Source organism: Phoxinus phoxinus, assembly GCF_949152265.1.
Source record: "Phoxinus phoxinus genome assembly, chromosome: 10".
In the NCBI taxonomy this organism is placed as follows: domain Eukaryota; kingdom Metazoa; phylum Chordata; class Actinopteri; order Cypriniformes; family Leuciscidae; genus Phoxinus; species Phoxinus phoxinus.
Window position 1 is genome coordinate 36,007,913 of NC_136885.1, and position 17,500 is coordinate 36,025,412.

A 17,500-nucleotide genomic window follows, 5' to 3' on the forward strand; every position below is an offset into this window, starting at 1 on the left:
TTTGGAAACCTAATTTGCCGCCTAAAAACAACACAAACTTAGTCCCGGTTATGTTGGAAGTTACCGAGCTGGGGACTATTTTCAGGTGCTTCGTCATATCACTACGCTGCTGCACCCATGGTACGGCCGCACAGTTCCTTGATTCTTACGCCGGAATGAGAGTATAGTTCCGACCCATATAGGCTTGTAAAATCGCAACTTTTCATTTTCCGTCGATCTTAGTACACGGTTTAACTACAGAAGAGTCAAGTTTTAAATAGAAAAAATATTGAAACTCGTTGGTCATTTTGAAAGAAATGCTACTGGACCCATCAGAATCAATGATCTATGCTAAGCTATGCTAAAAGTGGTACCGTCAGACCCGGAGTTCGGCTGAATGGATTCGAAAACGGTAAAACTGTTTAACTCTGGGGGAGATGTAAAATGAGCCTATTTCCAAAAAAAGTGGAGTATCCCTTTAAGTCTCAACAAATCTTCCTTAACACCAAAAAATATTTTTATAAAGTCCTTTTGTGTTGAACATTAAAACAGGCTTGAGCTTGAGTAAATAATCTGAACTGTCCCTTTAATAAAAGCTGATGGCTGTTCAATGTGAAGAACTAATGGACACATTATTGACCTTTGGGTGTGTACCCATGGTACACCCATTATAATAAATTAATTATTATAATGAGGAATATTGTGACGTGGGAGAAACTCAAGAACACAATGGAGGCGTTTCAGGAGCTCAGAAACACTGATATAGAGAGACTTTGCAGAGCTTTTTAATGCTCAAACATCAACATTACACACTAAAGAAAGATGAACATGGAAAAAAGCACAATAGTTAATCTTTAATCTCCTGCCGTAGAAGCTTTTGTAGTCAGCGAGGAAGACCTCAATGTTTTCAGAACAGAGTCTCAGTCTCAGAAGTTTCACATAAGTTGATGGGTCTCGGAGAGTCATCAATATTTATGGTAGACCAGCGTATTCTTGGCTTTTGTATGATGAAATTGATGAACAATAGAGCAGTCAGAGTGAGCGGTCTCTCTGTAGACTGAGTCCCGGTGAGCGAGCGCTGGGAGCTTTGCCTCGGGGATCTACTCGCTCTTATGACACCGCCTTGGGACTTTCAACATCAAAATGGTGCACATCGAGGCTGTGCTAAATATTTCATGCAAAAGCTCGCTGATAAATGTCTCTCTTTAATACAGCGATTCCCTCTTCACAAAGCAGATCACATGCAATTATAAAATGCAACATAAAATATGAATTCGTTCTGCATCCGTGATGAAGCAAGTTGACCGTCCAGATCACTTTCTGTTGCATTTATGTGATTTTTTACTCTTTATCATGTAAAAAAAACATCTATTAAATGTGTGATTAGTTTGCTGCTCGTATTGGGTTAGCAGGGAAATTAATTCCCAAATAACTGTAAGAATAATGAGTGTTTTCAGACAGGTTTCCCCACTGGGACACAACTTTCATGGGAATCAGTGTCTGTCTCTGCTTATTAAACTCAAACAAAACCTTTAAAGGTACAATATGTAATATTTCTGCATTAAAATATCCAAAAATCACAAGGCCAATGTTACATATTTTGTTAACTTTATGGTTAACTGTGTTTTTTGTTTTCTTAACTGTAACAATTTTTGTTAATTGTGTTAACTTTATGGAACATACTGCGCGAGTCCTGGACAAATGCGGAGGCTGTAGTTGTAGCGTCCGTCTATCAAGCAACAAACGTTAGCCGGTTTCGCGCAGTCGTTATGGAACACAATTATTCTTTACCGACTGCAGCCGGTTCTGTCGACAAACACAAGTCCCATAAACGCACGGGTCAATTTTATATATTCCAAATGTAGCATTCGGTAATAGTTATGTTTATGTAAGGAAAGTATTATTGCTTTAGATTTGTGTTTAGTTTATTGACATTGTTTATCACGTCTGGTGTTTATGGCCATGTAAATAAATATAGCTTGTGTTATACATAAAGATTAATCAGTCTTTTGGCGAATGATGTGTGTGTTCGACTGCACTTTTACAACAATGGTTTAGAAGACGTAAAACTGCGCAGCGTTATCACAACAATGAGTTCGACAAATACAGTAACATGATAACCAATTTAGTGTTAAACCTTACTTTTCTTGCGGTTAATTCATTTTAATGAAATAAAAGCATGTCATTAAACGCAACATTTATAAAAAATAGAACTTTGCCTCATCCATGAACATGACTTTTTGATTCCTGTCTGATTTACATCCACGGTGGAGTTAAAAACAACAGTTCCCATCATTCCTTCACATCGTCATCAAGCTACGCCGCTGGTGTTGTTGTTGTTTGGAATGTAGCGCCTCTAGCGGCAGAAAATATTGCATTTTGTACCTTTAAAATCCCCCTGTAGTCAATCATTTTATAAATTAAAACTCACCAAAATTACATATTTAAATGTTTTTTCCTTAAAATGCCTTAAAATATCTTGAATGTAACTCGACACCCTTGCCACATTTAGAATGCGCGGTTCTATGAATATGCAAATGAGCCCCGCCTCCAGCTCAGAGATCCACTGGTTGACGATCACACGTTGATCTGATTGGTTACAAGGTAGTTTGCCTTGCGATTTCAAACAGTGTTTTTGAGACTGTCTTTGGTTCACTGCAGTTTTAAGCAGAAGATACTCAGCAATGCTGTCCACTTATGAACTTACACATGGTTTAAGCGTATTAAAAACAACTTTAAAAGCCACAAATCCACACACACTCCAGCTCTAAAGTGGCCATTGAACAGATATCAGACATGATCATCTCCAGGGGCCGGCTTTCTTCTTCTGCAGTGTTTGTCTTGTGTTCGTTAGCATTAATGACAGTAGTTTCTCTGTCTTAAGGGAACCTGTGCGCTCATGAGTTCAGCGTTTGCTGTAATGCGGCACAGAAACCAGTGCGTTAATGAGCGATGTACTGCAGATATTGTGGCTGAGGCCACAGTAATGAATATGATAATACTTTATTTTGTGTGATATATGCAGTGGTCCTCTGCTTCTCATGCAAGACCGAACTCATAAATAATGTGGACAGAGTTTTAACATTAATTAATGGCATGCACATGGAACGCAGTTAAAGCAGCGTCTCTCGCATGCATAATTACAGCCCATTGTTGCATGTCCTCGCCGGGATGATGAGGGGGTGTCAGATCCAGAAACACACTCTCCACAGAGCTCATCATTAATGGCAGGAAGAATGCATCTCGTCTTCGTCGTGGGTGGGAGTTGACAGCGCAATAACTTCTGGTTTTGATCTATTGTAGCGGAGTGTGGGGGAAGCTTTAAAGGCGAATCATCTGGACGCATACTCTCTCCTGGATACCCGTTTCCATATGACAACAACCTCCGCTGCACATGGACCATCGAGGTGGACCCCGGAAACACTGTCAGGTGACTGGTTATTAATTACAAGGGGACGCGGATCATTAACCCTTTAGAGCCTGAAGCTAGAATATGTGTTTTACCAAATATTGTCCTATCCTAACAAACCATACATCTATGGAAAGCTCATTTATTCAGCAATCTGATTAGTCTAATTAACCAAGCGCTCAATAAAACAAACAGAGCAAGCCTTAACATTTTAATAAAATATCACATATTATAAAGACACTTCATATTAAATGGCATTAGAAGATTTATTACCGTATTTTCCGGACTATAAGTCGCATCAGTTAAAAAATTTGTCATGAAGAGGAAAATACATATATAAGTCGCACTGGACTATAAGTCGCATTTATTTAGAAATATATTTCACAAAATCCAAGAGCAAGAACAGAGATTTAATCTGGAAAGGTTATTCAGCTCCACAACAGCACACAGAACAACAGCTGAATAGTGTCCGGTGTGTTAGCGTAACACATTAACAGTTATTCAGCTGCACATTAGCATAAAGAACATATACCTGAGGCTGAATAGGCTAAACTAACATTAGCCAGCGAGTCCAACAAGTCACCGGTCAGCAAGTTCACCAGCTCCCGATCTCACTCCTCAACACTGAATACATCGAGTTCTTCCTCGGTGTCGCTTCTGAACAACTCCGCTAACTAGAGCGCCCTCTCGCGGCTGTAGACGGTAATGTTTTCTCTTCGTTCATCTCAGTCAGTATGAATTAATTTTGATATATAAGTCGCACCTGACTATAAGTCGCAGGACCAGCCAAACTATGAAAAAACGTGTAGTCCGTAAAATACGGTACTTGCATTCACGGTACTTGATTTATCTTATTATTTATTTGATTAGATTGCTTTAAGTGTTTGTGTGCACATGAGTGTGAATGCAGATGTGTCTTCAGTCTGCAGTTCCTGGCGTTTGACACGGAGGCGTCTCACGATATCCTGAAGGTTTGGGACGGGCAGCCGGAGAACGAGATGGCTCTGAGAGAAGTGAGCGGCTCTCTGTTACCCGACGGCATCCACAGCACTCTCAACATCGTCACCATCCAGTTCGAGACGGACTTCTACATCAGCAAATCTGGATTCGCCATCGACTTCTCCAGTAAGCCCACAGTTGCACACCACACAGTTCAGAGATCATAAAAGCCAATGCGAATTGCAGCTGAGGCTTTTATTGTTATGTGATGGATTATATGTCATATATATTTTTCATTTGTGGGGGGATTTTATCGTATGTAATTGATCTTTTGGTGTGTAATGTGATCTGGTGCTCTCCTGCCCGGGGACAGCGGATGAGATGTAGCTCTGTAGCTAATTCTGGGGCCGTTGTTTTTACTGTCCATTGTCCCTGTCAAATAAAGAATAAAATACAAAAATACAATTTTATATCATGGTTTGAGCTAAAGTAATTTTATTGGGTAACACTTTACTCGAAGGGATGTGCATGAGACTGACATGACACATGTCATGAATATGAAGGAGGTTGTATGCATGTTTATGACAACTGTCATTAAGTGTCATTCGCTCAATTATGACATTTTTTATGCAAATATGACATTGTTTTAGATGTCTTTGTTATGACAACTTGACATTACCAATACATCATAACCTGTCATAAACATGACATAGCAGATTAATGATCAAACTTAAGAAAGCTTATGGGTTAACGTTGCATTAAACTGTCATGTGGTTGGTTTTGACATTGGCTGTCATGAGGCCATTATAACATTTTAATGTCAAAACCAACCACATGACAATGCAACGTTAACCCATAAAGCTTTCTTAAGTTTGATAATTAATCTGCTATGTCATTTTTATTACATTTTTATGACAATTTATGATGTATTGGTGTATGTCAAGTTGTCATTACCAAGACACTGACATATCAAACAATGTCATATTTGCATTAAAAATGTCATAATTCAGCGAATGACACTTATTGACAGTTGTCATAAACATGCATAAAACCTCCTTCATATTCATGATTATGAAGGTGTCATGTCTCATTCACACCCCTTCAAGTAAAGCGTTACCTTTTATTGTATGAAAATGGAGCTTTTAATAATTTTAATAATTGCTTCAGAACTTTTGAATATTTTATACTGTATGAACATAAATGTTGCTGTTGATTTCTATGAGGTAACATTGGTGCATATTGATAAATATTTCAGAAGTTCTTCAAAAGTTAGGGGTCTGTAAGATTTTTTTTTTTATGCTTACCAAGGCTTCATTTATTTGATTAAAAATACAGTAAAAAATGTAAAAAAAAAAATTCCAATGTAAATCATCAGTTCTCTATGTGAATATACAGTAAAGTGTAATTTATTTCTGTGATCAAAGCTGAATTTTCAGCATCATTACTCCAGTCTTCAGTGTCACATGATCCTTCAGAAATCAGTGTAATATGATGATCTGATGCTCAAAAAACATTTATTATTATTATCAATGTTAAAAACAGTTGAGCTGCTTCATATCTGCATGAAAACCGTGCCAGATTTTATTTTTCAGGATTCTTTGATGAATAGAAAGTTTCAGCGTTTATTTGAAATAGACATCATCATACATGTCTTCATTGTCACTTCTGTTCCCAAACTTCTGACTGTAATTGCCTGAAGAGGCAGCTTGCCCAGAATAATGATTCCTCTGTTTGAAGAAAGAAAAAGCCATTTCGAAGTAAATGCATAAAAATCGCATCCATTAGCAAGTGATTGTTCAGTTCTGCTGTAGCTCAGGACGTTTCCCTGTTCCACGCCGGCATTAGCTAGCGTTCTGCTCAGCCGGAGCCCCCAGTGAGACATTGTACTCGTTTCCGAGGCCATGCGACTCTTCTCGGCGCGGGAAACGCTCCCTCCTGCTGAGATTTCCCAGTAAGTGAAAAGTGAGCACAGCTGGTCACCGTTCAGCTTTCCTGTGGCTCAAACTGTGGAGCGCTGGCGCTTGCAACGCCAAGGTCATGGGTTCGATTCCCAGGGATGTAAATGAGTACCTTGAAATGCAATGCAAGTCGCTTAGGATAAAAGCGTCTGCCAAATGCATACAGGTGAAACTTGAAAATCGTGCAAAAGTTCATTTATTTCAGTAATTCAACTTAAAAGGTGAAACTAATATGTAACCACAAAACCAGTCACATGTGATTTTCTGAAATTGAGATGTATAAATCTCAACAATAAACAATATTTGGTCGAGACACAACTATTGAAAATCTGGAATCTGAGGATTCAAAAAAATGTAAACATTGAGAAAATCTCCTTTAAAGTTTAAAGTTGTGCATTTATGTTCACGATTGTGCTGCATTCACTCACACAAATACATGTTTTATATATTTACGGTAGGACATTTACTAAATATCTTCATGGAACATGATCTTAATATCCTCATGATTTTTGGCATAAAAGAAAAATGGATAATTTTGACCCATACAGTGTATAGTTGCTATTGCCACAGATATACCCGTGCGGCTCCAGACTGGGTTCGGGTCACAGGGTCACATATATTATATAGACTCATTACATGCAAAGTGAGATATTACAAGCCTTTATTTGTTATAATTTTGATGATTATGGCTTACATTCAAAATTAGAATATTGTGAAAAGGTTTTCATAAGCTGTAAGCCATAATCATCAAAATTATAACAAATAAAGGCTTGAAATATCTCACTTTGCATGTAATGAGTCTATATAATATATTAGTTTCATCTTTTAAGTTGAATTACTGAAATAAATGCACGATATTCACATTTTTCGAGTCTCACCTGTGAATGTAAATGTTCCCGTGTCTGCAGGCTCGGTGGCGACGGCGTGCCGGGATCCGGGAACGCCGATGAACGGGAGTCGCAGTGGAGACGGGAAAGAGCCGGGAGACGCCGTGACCTTCGCGTGTGACCCGGGATACGACCTGCTAGGAGAGCCCAGGATCACCTGCATTCAGGTGGACAACAGGTTCTTCTGGCAACCCAGTCCTCCCACCTGCATCGGTGAGCTTTCCTCCAACACCAGTCCCTCGCTTCACACCGGGAGAAGTGACTCTGTGTAACGATACGTCTCTTTGAGGGAGATTTCAGATTGCGTGTCCAGTCAGCGCTTACTCTTCTGGGTTACTGGAAACTGGGGCGCAAACTTCCCGTGAGAAATGCTTCTGGGATACTACATTTATTTTGTGGATAGAGGGAACCTTTTTTCTCAAGTTTGAGTCACATTTAGACATTTTAAAGGGATAGTTCACTTTAAAATGAAAATTCTGTCATCATTTACTCACCCTCAAGTTGTTTCAAACCTGTATGAATTTCTTTCCTCTGCTAAACACAAAGGAAGATATTTTGAAGAATGTCAGTAACCAAACAGTTAACTGGTCCCATTGACTTCCATAGTAGGAAAAAAATATACTATGGAAGTCACTGGGACCAGTTAACTGTTTGGTTACTGACATTCTTCAAAATATCTTCCTTTGTGTTCAGCAGAAGAAAAAAAATTCATACAGGTTTGAAACAACTTGAGGGTGAGTAAATGATGACAGAATTTTCATTTTAAAGTGAACTATCCCTTTAAAGGTCAATCCGGTTTAAAGCCAAACCTGGGGTCGGTTGCATAAACCACTAAAGCCCTATTCGCACGGGATTAGTATTATCTAGGGACCTCTTGTGATTTAGAAATGACCCTCCGACATCTGAATTTCGTGTGGCGCATTCGCACGGGATAAGCGAAGCCTGTGATTTTACTCGAATTTACTGACTTTTCTCCCGGAACCCGGATATAAAAATTGTAGTTTATACCCATATTATATTTATTTTAGCCCGTTTTCAGTGGGCGACTAGATGGCTTTTTGCGTATGGTTGAGGGTCTGGTTAGATGCATATAAAAAAAAAAAAAATTCAGCAGGTTAAAATCGAATTGCTCAACGTTTACGTTTGATTTATTTGTAACATTAAACTCGAATTATGATGTGAAACCGCCTTGCTTGATTGTGCATTATTTTTGATATGCTGTTATATGTCATCCATCTAATCTTTCTTTTTGTCTTCGCTCTTCTGGTGGTTTTCAGCTTTCTCTTTTTTCTGCAAATTGTATATGGCGTCGGTGTGTGCGATATGACCCAGTGCCCAAAACACTGTCAAAACACTCAACGCAGCCTCCATTCTTCGCGAAATATTAATAAAAAGGCGCAAAGGAAAGAAATACCTTGATAAAAATATATATATACAGCCCCGCCAAATCCTGGACAAAATCAGAGATGCCGATTCGCACGGGACTAATATTATCACAGAACGTCGGTGTTCGGCGAAATATGGTCGGTCATTTGTGGGGGAATTATTACTTTACAATTTACAGACATGGCCGATTAGCACAGGATTAAGATCACAGACAACCTCCGCAATTATTACAAATGACTAGAGGTCCCTAGATAATACTAATCCCGTGCGAATAGGGCTTTAGACTAGTCTTACAAGTTAGACGTCATTTTTCTTTTCTTTAAGACTGTTATTTCATGGCTTTTTTAAATCAGTTGACTAATTTAATATCGAAAAGTAAGACTGACTGTCCCTGACTAACGGCTAGTGGGTCATACTATAACTGAAGACACGGTTTTAACATAATATCTATGATTGTGCAACCGACCCCATGGAGCTTTAGAAGAGTTGGGCACTTATCAGCTTTGCTCATGAATATTAATGATGTGATTTGCATTTTTTTGGTTACACTTTATTTTAAGGTGTCATTGTTACACTGTAATTATACATTTAAGTGCTGAGCAATATTAAGTTACTACAGTCGAACCAAAACATTATTCTTTGAGGGAAATCTCTGATCGCGCGCCCAGTCAGCGCTTACTCTTCTGGGTTACGGGAAACTGGGATGAAAACTTCCCGACGTCCCGTGATGAATGCTTCTGGGATACTACATTTATTTTTTGGACCTATTTTCTTAAGTTTGAGTCACATTTATACGTTTTAAAGGTCAATCCGGTCTAAAGCCAGATGTGGAGCTTAAGAACAGTTTATCCTATAAGCTTTTCTCATGAATATTAATGATGTGATTTGCATTTTTTTGGTTACACTGTATTTCAAGGTGTCATTGTTACAGTGTAATTATACATCTAACGGGGTCATAGACTGAGAATTCAAATGTTCCTGCATCCGTTGACAGTAAAGAGTTCGTTATACTAGAAAAATACCCTGTAAGTTTCAAAACTCAAAACTTTCTTGATATTCCAAAAACTGCTTTTATTGAAACCAAGGCCAGCAAACGACAGGATTCGTTGACTTGTGACGTCACATGGCAGCTGTAGACCCGCCTTTGCAGAAGAACATCAACGCCTACGTCACATGACCGCGTCTTTGGCCCCGCCCACTGCAGCGTTAGTGGGGGGGGGGGGGGGGGGGGGGGGGGGCTTTCCAACAATGTGAATGTCTCAGCAGTGCATTGTTTGCAAACAGACTTTTATGATATGTATCTGCCAGCAACGCCACTAATATGCAAGTAGGCTAGTCATGTTTATTCTAATGGCTGATCTGTGATCAGTGATTTGTGGTGTAATTATTCAAATTCAGACAGATTATCTCTCAAAATCGTTCAATACTGTTTATGCATCAGTAAATCAAGCCAGTGACTAAACAATCAATGAAAATAATCTTATTTGAACTGTGATTAAATTAGTTAAAGAAAGCGATCAAAGAACTCTCCCTTTCCAATCGCCCAAGCTGTCAATCAAACTGAGCGAGTTTATCTGGACACTTGCCAAAACTCGTTATGAAACCAATGACTGTGTTGCACTGCACAACGAAGCTCTCGCTGTATTTACATCGTGTTTGAATTGTTATTTGGTGAAAGCATTCGTTGCAATGATAAGATATTTTCATACGCGATCAACTGCTCAATGATCGTCTGTCATCTGCTCAATGCTCATCACTGCAACCTGTCATGTGACGGGAATAGATCATTGTGATCAATACTTTTCACGATTCCTTAATCTCGATGGCTGTAATGGTAAAAACGTAGTAAAAGTTTTAGAGAGAGTTCCACATGTAATACTAGCTATTTCATATGCAAACATGTCAGCCAATCACTGCAGTGGGCGTTTACAATGAAGTCTCACAGCAGCCAATCACTGCAGTGGGCGTTTACACTGAAGTCTCACAGCAGCCAATCACTGCAGTGGGCGTTTACACTGAAGTCTCACAGCCAATCACTGCAGTGGGCGTTTACACTGAAGTCTCACAGCAGCCAATCACTGCAGTGGGCGTTTACACTGAAGTCTCACAGCCAATCACAGCAGTGGGCGTTTACAATGAAGTCTCACAGCCAATCACAGCAGTGGGCGTTTACACTGAAGTCTCGCAGCCAATCACAGCAGTGGGCGTTTACACTGAAGTCTCACAGCCAATCACAGCAGTGGGCGTTTACACTGAAGTCTCACAACCAATTACAGCAGTGGGCGTTTACACTGAAGTCTCACAGCCAATCACAGCAGTGGGCGTTTACACTGAAGTCTCGCAGCCAATCACAGCAGTGGGCGTTTACACTGAAGTCTCACAGCCAATCACAGCAGTGGGCGTTTACACTGAAGTCTCACAGCAGCCAATCACAGCAGTGGGCGTTTACACTGAAGTCTCACAGCCAATCACAGCAGTGGGCGTTTACACTGAAGTCTCACGACCAATTACAGCAGTGGGCGTTTACACTGAAGTCTCACAGCCAATCACAGCAGTGGGCGTTTACACTGAAGTCTCACAGCCAATCACTGCAGTGGGCGTTTACACTGAAGTCTCACAGCCAATCACTGCAGTGGGCGTTTACACTGAAGTCTCACACCCAATCACTGCAGTGGGCGTTTACACTGAAGTCTCACAGCCAATCACAGCAGTGGGCGTTTACACTGAAGTCTCACAGCCAATCACAGCAGTGGGCGTTTACACTGAAGTCTCACAGCCAATCACAGCAGTGGGCGTTTACACTGAAGTCTCACAGCAGCCAATCACTGCAGTGGGCGTTTACACTGAAGTCTCACAGCCAATCACAGCAGTGGGCGTTTACACTGAAGTCTCACAGCCAATCACTGCAGTGGGCGTTTACACTGAAGTCTCACAGCCAATCACTGCAGTGGGCGTTTACACTGAAGTCTCACAGCCAATCACAGCATTGGGCGTTTACACTGAAGTCTCACAGCCAATCACTGCAGTGGGCGTTTACAATGAAGTCTCACAGCCAATCACAGCAGTGGGCGTTTACACTGAAGTCTCACAGCCAATCACAGCAGTGGGCGTTTACACTGAAGTCTCACAGCCAATCACAGCAGTGGGCGTTTACACTGAAGTCTCACAGCCAATCACAGCAGTGGGCGTTTACACTGAAGTCTCACAGCCAATCACAGCAGTGGGCGTTTACACTGAAGTCTCACAGCCAATCACAGCAGTGGGCGTTTACACTGAAGTCTCACAGCAGCCAATCACAGCAGTGGGCGTTTACACTGAAGTCTCACAGCCAATCACAGCAGTGGGCGTTTACACTGAAGTCTCACAGCCAATCACAGCAGTGGGCGTTTACACTGAAGTCACACTTTATTTTAAGGTGTCATTGTTACACTGTTATTGTACATTTAAGTACTGAGCAATATTAAGTTACTACAGTCGAACCAAAACATTATTCTTTGAGGGAAATCTCTGATCGCGCGCCCAGTCAGCGCTTACTCTTCTGGGTTACGGGAAACTGGGGTGAAAACTTCCCGACGTCCCGTGATGAATGCTTCTGGGATACTACATTTATTTTGTGGACCTATTTTCTTAAGTTTGAGTCACATTTAGACGTTTTAAAGGTCAATCCGGTTTAAAGCCAGATGTGGAGCTTAAGAACAGTTTATCCTATCAGCTTTTCTCATGAATATTAATGATGTGATTTGCATTTTTTGGGTTACACTTTATTGTCAGGTGTCATTGTTACAGTGTAATTATATATTTAAATACTGAGCAATATAATCAACTACATGTATTTACTATAGGGTTAGGGAAGGATTAGGGTTTGGTTGAGGGTTAGTTGCATGTAATTATGCATAATTTACTGTTATTACTACGGTAAGTACATGGACACTGTAAAATAAAGTGTTACCCTTTGTTTAATGACTGTCACTGAATGATATTTCAGCCAACGTAGTGAGATTTATTGAGATAAAATGACTTGCATGCTATAGGGAGGGAAAAAAGTCAACTTTAAAACTTTATTTAAACTTTAATCTGTGTTTTGCAGCTCCGTGTGGAGGGAACATTACAGGCTCGTCCGGGTTCATTCTGTCTCCTAACTTCCCGCACCCGTACCCGCACAGCAAAGACTGCGACTGGTTCATCACGGTTCACCCTGATTACGTCATCTCCCTGGCTTTTATCAGGTAACATCTTAACTAATTAAATCACATTATGAAAACCAAGATACATTATTGATGTAAAATAATGTAATTACTCTACAGTTTATTCTAGTGTTGCAAACATCAAGTATTTTGTTGTAGTACCGATCAAAGTTTGGAAACATTACTATTTTTAATATTTTTAAAGTCTCTTTTGCTCAAGCCTACATTTATTTGATAAAAAATGCAGAAAAAAATGTAATATTGTGAAATATTAGTAAACATTTTAATAATGTTTTTTTAATATACTTTAAAGTGTAAGTTATTCCTGTGATCAAAGCTGAATTTTCAGCATCATTACTCAGAAATCAGTATAATATGAGGATTTATTATAAATGTTGGACTTTTTTTTTTAATAACCTGTGATACTTTTTTCAGGATTATTTGATGAATAAACAGTTTAAAAAGAACAGCATTTATTTGAATTATAAATCTTTTGCAACAATATACACTATCGTTCAAAAGTCTTTTATTTTTAAGAAATTAATCATTTTATTCATCAAGGAATGTGTTCATGATAAAAAGTTATGATAGTAAAGACATATATTGTTAGAAAATATTTTTACTATTTTTAATGCTCATCAAGCCTACATTTATTTAATCAAAAATGCAGGAAAAATTATAATATTGTGAAATATTAGTACAATTTAAAATAATGGTTTTCTGTATTAATATACTTTAAACTGTAATGTATTACAAGAAGCATTTTTTTTAAAGAAATTAATCCTTTTATTCAGCAAGAAATCTGTTAACTTGATAAAAAGTGATAGTAAAGACAAATATTGTTAGAAAAAAATATGTTTTAAATAAATGCTGTTCTTTTTTAACTAATTTTTACTCATCAAAAAACCCTGAAAAAAAGTATCCAAAAAAATATTAATCAGCAAAACTGTTTCCAACATTGATAATAAATAATCATATTAGAATGAAAGATTATGTGACACTGAAGACTGGAGTAATGATGCTGAACATTATTTAATAACATGAATACATTTATATTTTCAAGTATAATTAAACAGAAAACAATTATTTTAAATTGTAATAATATCTCACAATATTACAGTTTTTCTGTATTTTGATCAAATGAATGCAGACTTGATGAGCAGAAGAGACTTCTTTCAAAAACATTTCTATATATATTGATTTCACAACTCATAATCTTAAGTTTTATCTCATTTATTCAAATCGCAAGAATCTCATCCTTTTAATAAATCTTTTTATGTATTCATTACAACCTGAAGATGAATACGTCACATAGACATTTTTGACTTTGTCCCACAAAAACAAATATCAAACTGAATTCATAATCAGAGAGGAGATGTATTCAAGTCATTGTCAGTGTGATTTGCATTTTTAATGCATCTTTGAATAAATGATTACATCCCAAACATATAAAATCAGTGTCACGTCACTGACCCATAACTGCTTCCATCTTCCACTGTAAATTGGAATATGGTTTTTAATATCAGACTGTGATCTGTGCACCAAAAGACCCAATTAATTTCAAATTAACATATGACTTGTAATTGTGTTTTTATCAGCACGGTAATTGGGAAAAGATTTCTCAAGATAGATGAGTCAGTGTGACATTATTACAGCATTAACAAAACCGTCTCAGATTAATGGCGTATTGTTGGTGCAGTTTTGGGACGGTAAACACATCTTCATAATGACATGAATACGACCGTGTGTGAAGTGCAGCGTTTCTGACTACATTTTCCCGTGGCATTTATGAGCATTTTCCACCCACATCATAATATTCCCCTCCTGAAACATACAGACTCTTCAGAACATGTTCTGATGACCCACTCGCTCTGTTCGGGAGATCACAGGCCCGCTCTGTGGAAGCGTGTGGTGTTGTCAACAAGCACTCGATGAATGTTCATGTTTTCAACAGGATGCTTGTTTTCTCTTTCCTGTTTTGCACACTCTATACGCATTTTGCATTTCCGCAGCGAGATTTAAAGGGCTAGTTCATGCAAAAAAAATGAAAGTACTGTCATTATTTGCTCACTCTCGTGTCATTTAAACTGTAAACTCGGGTAGGAAAAAACTAGCCTTCACACAGCTGTGATTCATGCGACAGCTTGAAGTGACATTGATAAAGCTACAAAATGTACATTAAAGGGGAAATATCATGAGAATCTGGCTTGTCCCGTGTGTAAGCGCTGTAATCGGCGCATCTACCAACCCTGAAAACATGAAAAGTGAAACCCAGTCACTTAGTTCTGGTGAGTCTTTCTCTGCAAGCATGTTATAAAATAAGCCGATCAGATTCTGACGTATGAAGAGGATCTTATTATAATATTCCCGGCCCTTAATCTGCACGGGTACACACACCAGCCGACATCCGGTTCCTCACGCGACAGCAGAGACCAGTTCTAACGCGACGCAGAAGATCCAGCAAAGCATGAAACTGTTCTGTGGTCGAGCACCAGTGTTGGGGAAATGCATTACAAGTGACTTGAGTTATGTAATCGGATTACTTTTACAAGTAACTAGTAAAGTAACGCATTACTTTTATAATTACTTTTAGAGTTACTTTTTCAAATAAGTAACACAAGTTACTTTGTTTTCCCATTTATTGACTGACAGCTCTCCTGTCCTCATGTTGAGACAAATCAAAGTGCAGAGGCGTTACATTTTTTACAAAAAACATACATTTTTATGCATTTAATCTCACTTTATTGACCAATGTACTTGTTTCTGACCTTCGATGATTCAGTTAAATAAGCAAAAATGACTATAGATAGATAGAAAGGTTTGCTGGTTTGCTTTCCTCTACTGTACACATGTCCTTCAGCCGGAGGATTATTATTATTTCACTTTTGGTGTGAAAGGGTCTTTACATTTGCCCAAAAATATAACTTTTGTGTTATAAAAAAACAAGCCCAGCCCAGGTGGGAAGAAAAGTAACGCAAAAGTAACGTAACGCATTACTTTTCTAAAAAAGTAATCCAATTAGTTACTTTTTAAGGGAGTAACGCAATATAGTAATGCATTACTTTTAAAAGTAACTTTCCCCAACACTGTTGAGCACAGACTGGACACTAGTGACCAGAACATGTCAGCGCTGTCTTATAAACACCTCAGGAACTGTGGACACTTGTGTAAGAGTTCAACATGATGATGAGATGATCAGTGTAACTCCACAACAACTACACAAATGTCTCCGCTAACATCCAGAAACTCTGAGTCTCTCCGTAAGGCTGCGCTCGCTACTGGTTATTCTGGGATTCTGGAGGAGTGAGATCGGCCAGTTCTGTTATTGCCGGAGTTTCTGAAGCTCCGCCCTCTTCTGAATGGAGGCGGAGCTAAAGCTCATTTGCATTTAAAGGGACACACACACAAAAACGTGTTTTTGCTCACACCCAAAAAGGGGCAAATTTGACAAGATATAATAAATGATCTGGGGATCACATTCTGAGGATACTATAGATTTATATTACATATTGTGAAAAGAGGCATAACACCATATCAAACTGGTTTATGTAACTTATATTCCTTATAGGGCCCTATTGTAACGCTCTGAAACGCAAGTATCAAAAGCGCAAAGCGCAAGTAACTCTGTGGGCGGATCCCGGCGCTGTTGCTATTATACCGGCGGGATAAACGACTCTTGCGCCGACGCAAATCTAAAATGTGTTGGTCTGAAGTCGCTTCATTACTCATAGGTGTGGTTTGGGCGTAACGTGAAATAAACCAATCAGAGCGTCCTCTCACATTCCCTTTAAGAGCCGGCACATGCGTCCAGTACAAAGTCAGTTGCGCTGGGTGCAAGATAGGGGCCATAGTCTTGAAAAGTCTCACTTTTCTGGAGTTTTTGATTCTAATCTGGACGCTTCTTCTCTCAGTTTTAGCATTGAGCCCAACTATGACTTCTTGTACCTCTACGACGGGCCGCACAGCAACAGTCATCTGATCGGCACATTTCAAGACAGCAAGCTGCCGGAGAAGGTAGAAAGCAGCTCGAACATCATGCACATTGCCTTCCGCAGCGACGGGTCCGTGAGCTACACCGGCTTCCATCTCGAATACAAGGGTAAGTGCGCTTTGGCTCCCTCCACATGAAAGCAAAGTTTCGCCAGTCTATTCATCCTCTATTGTGTCGTATATCGAGTGAGCCGCTTCTGGAACAAGAGCTAATGTGGGCGGGGCTTGATTTTGTTCCGTGGGGAATTGATTGGATGGTTGTGGTTTGCTATTGGCTGATCTAATGTGAGTGACAGGTTGCCCCGCCCACATCATCAGAGATCCTCAACACATTATTCTGATTCAAGATTACCGGAATTTAAATGCATTTAATAAATAGTTTAATTATAATAATAACTGAAATTTAAAAAGTGATTTCATGGTGACTTAATAAGATTGTCATGATAAACTATTTCAAGATGCTTGACCGTGATCTGGAAAGTTTCAAAGGTTTCCACTTGGCATTTCATCCCTTCTGATCTTTTGATCTCCGAGAGCTTTATGATTGGCCATATGTCTTGTGTTGCTCTCCCGTCAGCTAAACTGCGTGAGGCTTGCTTCGACCCGGGCAGTGTGATGAACGGCACTCGGCTGGGCGGAGACTATAAGCTGGGCTCCACTGTGACCTTCCACTGTGATCCGGGATACCAGCTCACCGGCTACTCCAGCCTCACCTGTGTGATGGGCGGCACCAACAGACCCGAGTGGAACCGAGCGCTGCCCAGCTGT

The 17,500-nt window shown here is 39.3% G+C and overlaps 2 protein-coding genes across 3 annotated transcripts in view; one reads left to right on the forward strand and one right to left on the reverse strand.

The window, feature by feature from the left end:
- The window catches only part of csmd3a (CUB and Sushi multiple domains 3a), a 382,979-nt gene that overhangs the window by 171,505 nt on the left and 193,974 nt on the right, over positions 1-17,500 (forward strand). Inside the window, exons 25-30 of the mRNA XM_079626776.1 lie at positions 3,283-3,409; positions 4,311-4,513; positions 7,194-7,385; positions 12,646-12,784; positions 16,654-16,841; positions 17,310-17,500. The exon at positions 17,310-17,500 is cut by the window's right edge and continues 4 nt beyond it. Coding sequence (XP_079482902.1) covers positions 3,283-3,409; positions 4,311-4,513; positions 7,194-7,385; positions 12,646-12,784; positions 16,654-16,841; positions 17,310-17,500 — 1,040 coding nt within the window. The remainder of the gene's footprint in view (positions 1-3,282; positions 3,410-4,310; positions 4,514-7,193; positions 7,386-12,645; positions 12,785-16,653; positions 16,842-17,309) is intronic.
- The window catches only part of slc25a32b (solute carrier family 25 member 32b), a 249,864-nt gene continuing 239,014 nt past the window's right edge, over positions 6,651-17,500 (reverse strand). For both annotated transcript variants that reach the window (XR_013799390.1, XR_013799391.1), the window contains one exon: positions 6,651-6,751. The gene's annotated coding sequence lies outside the window, so the exon portion shown is untranslated. The remainder of the gene's footprint in view (positions 6,752-17,500) is intronic.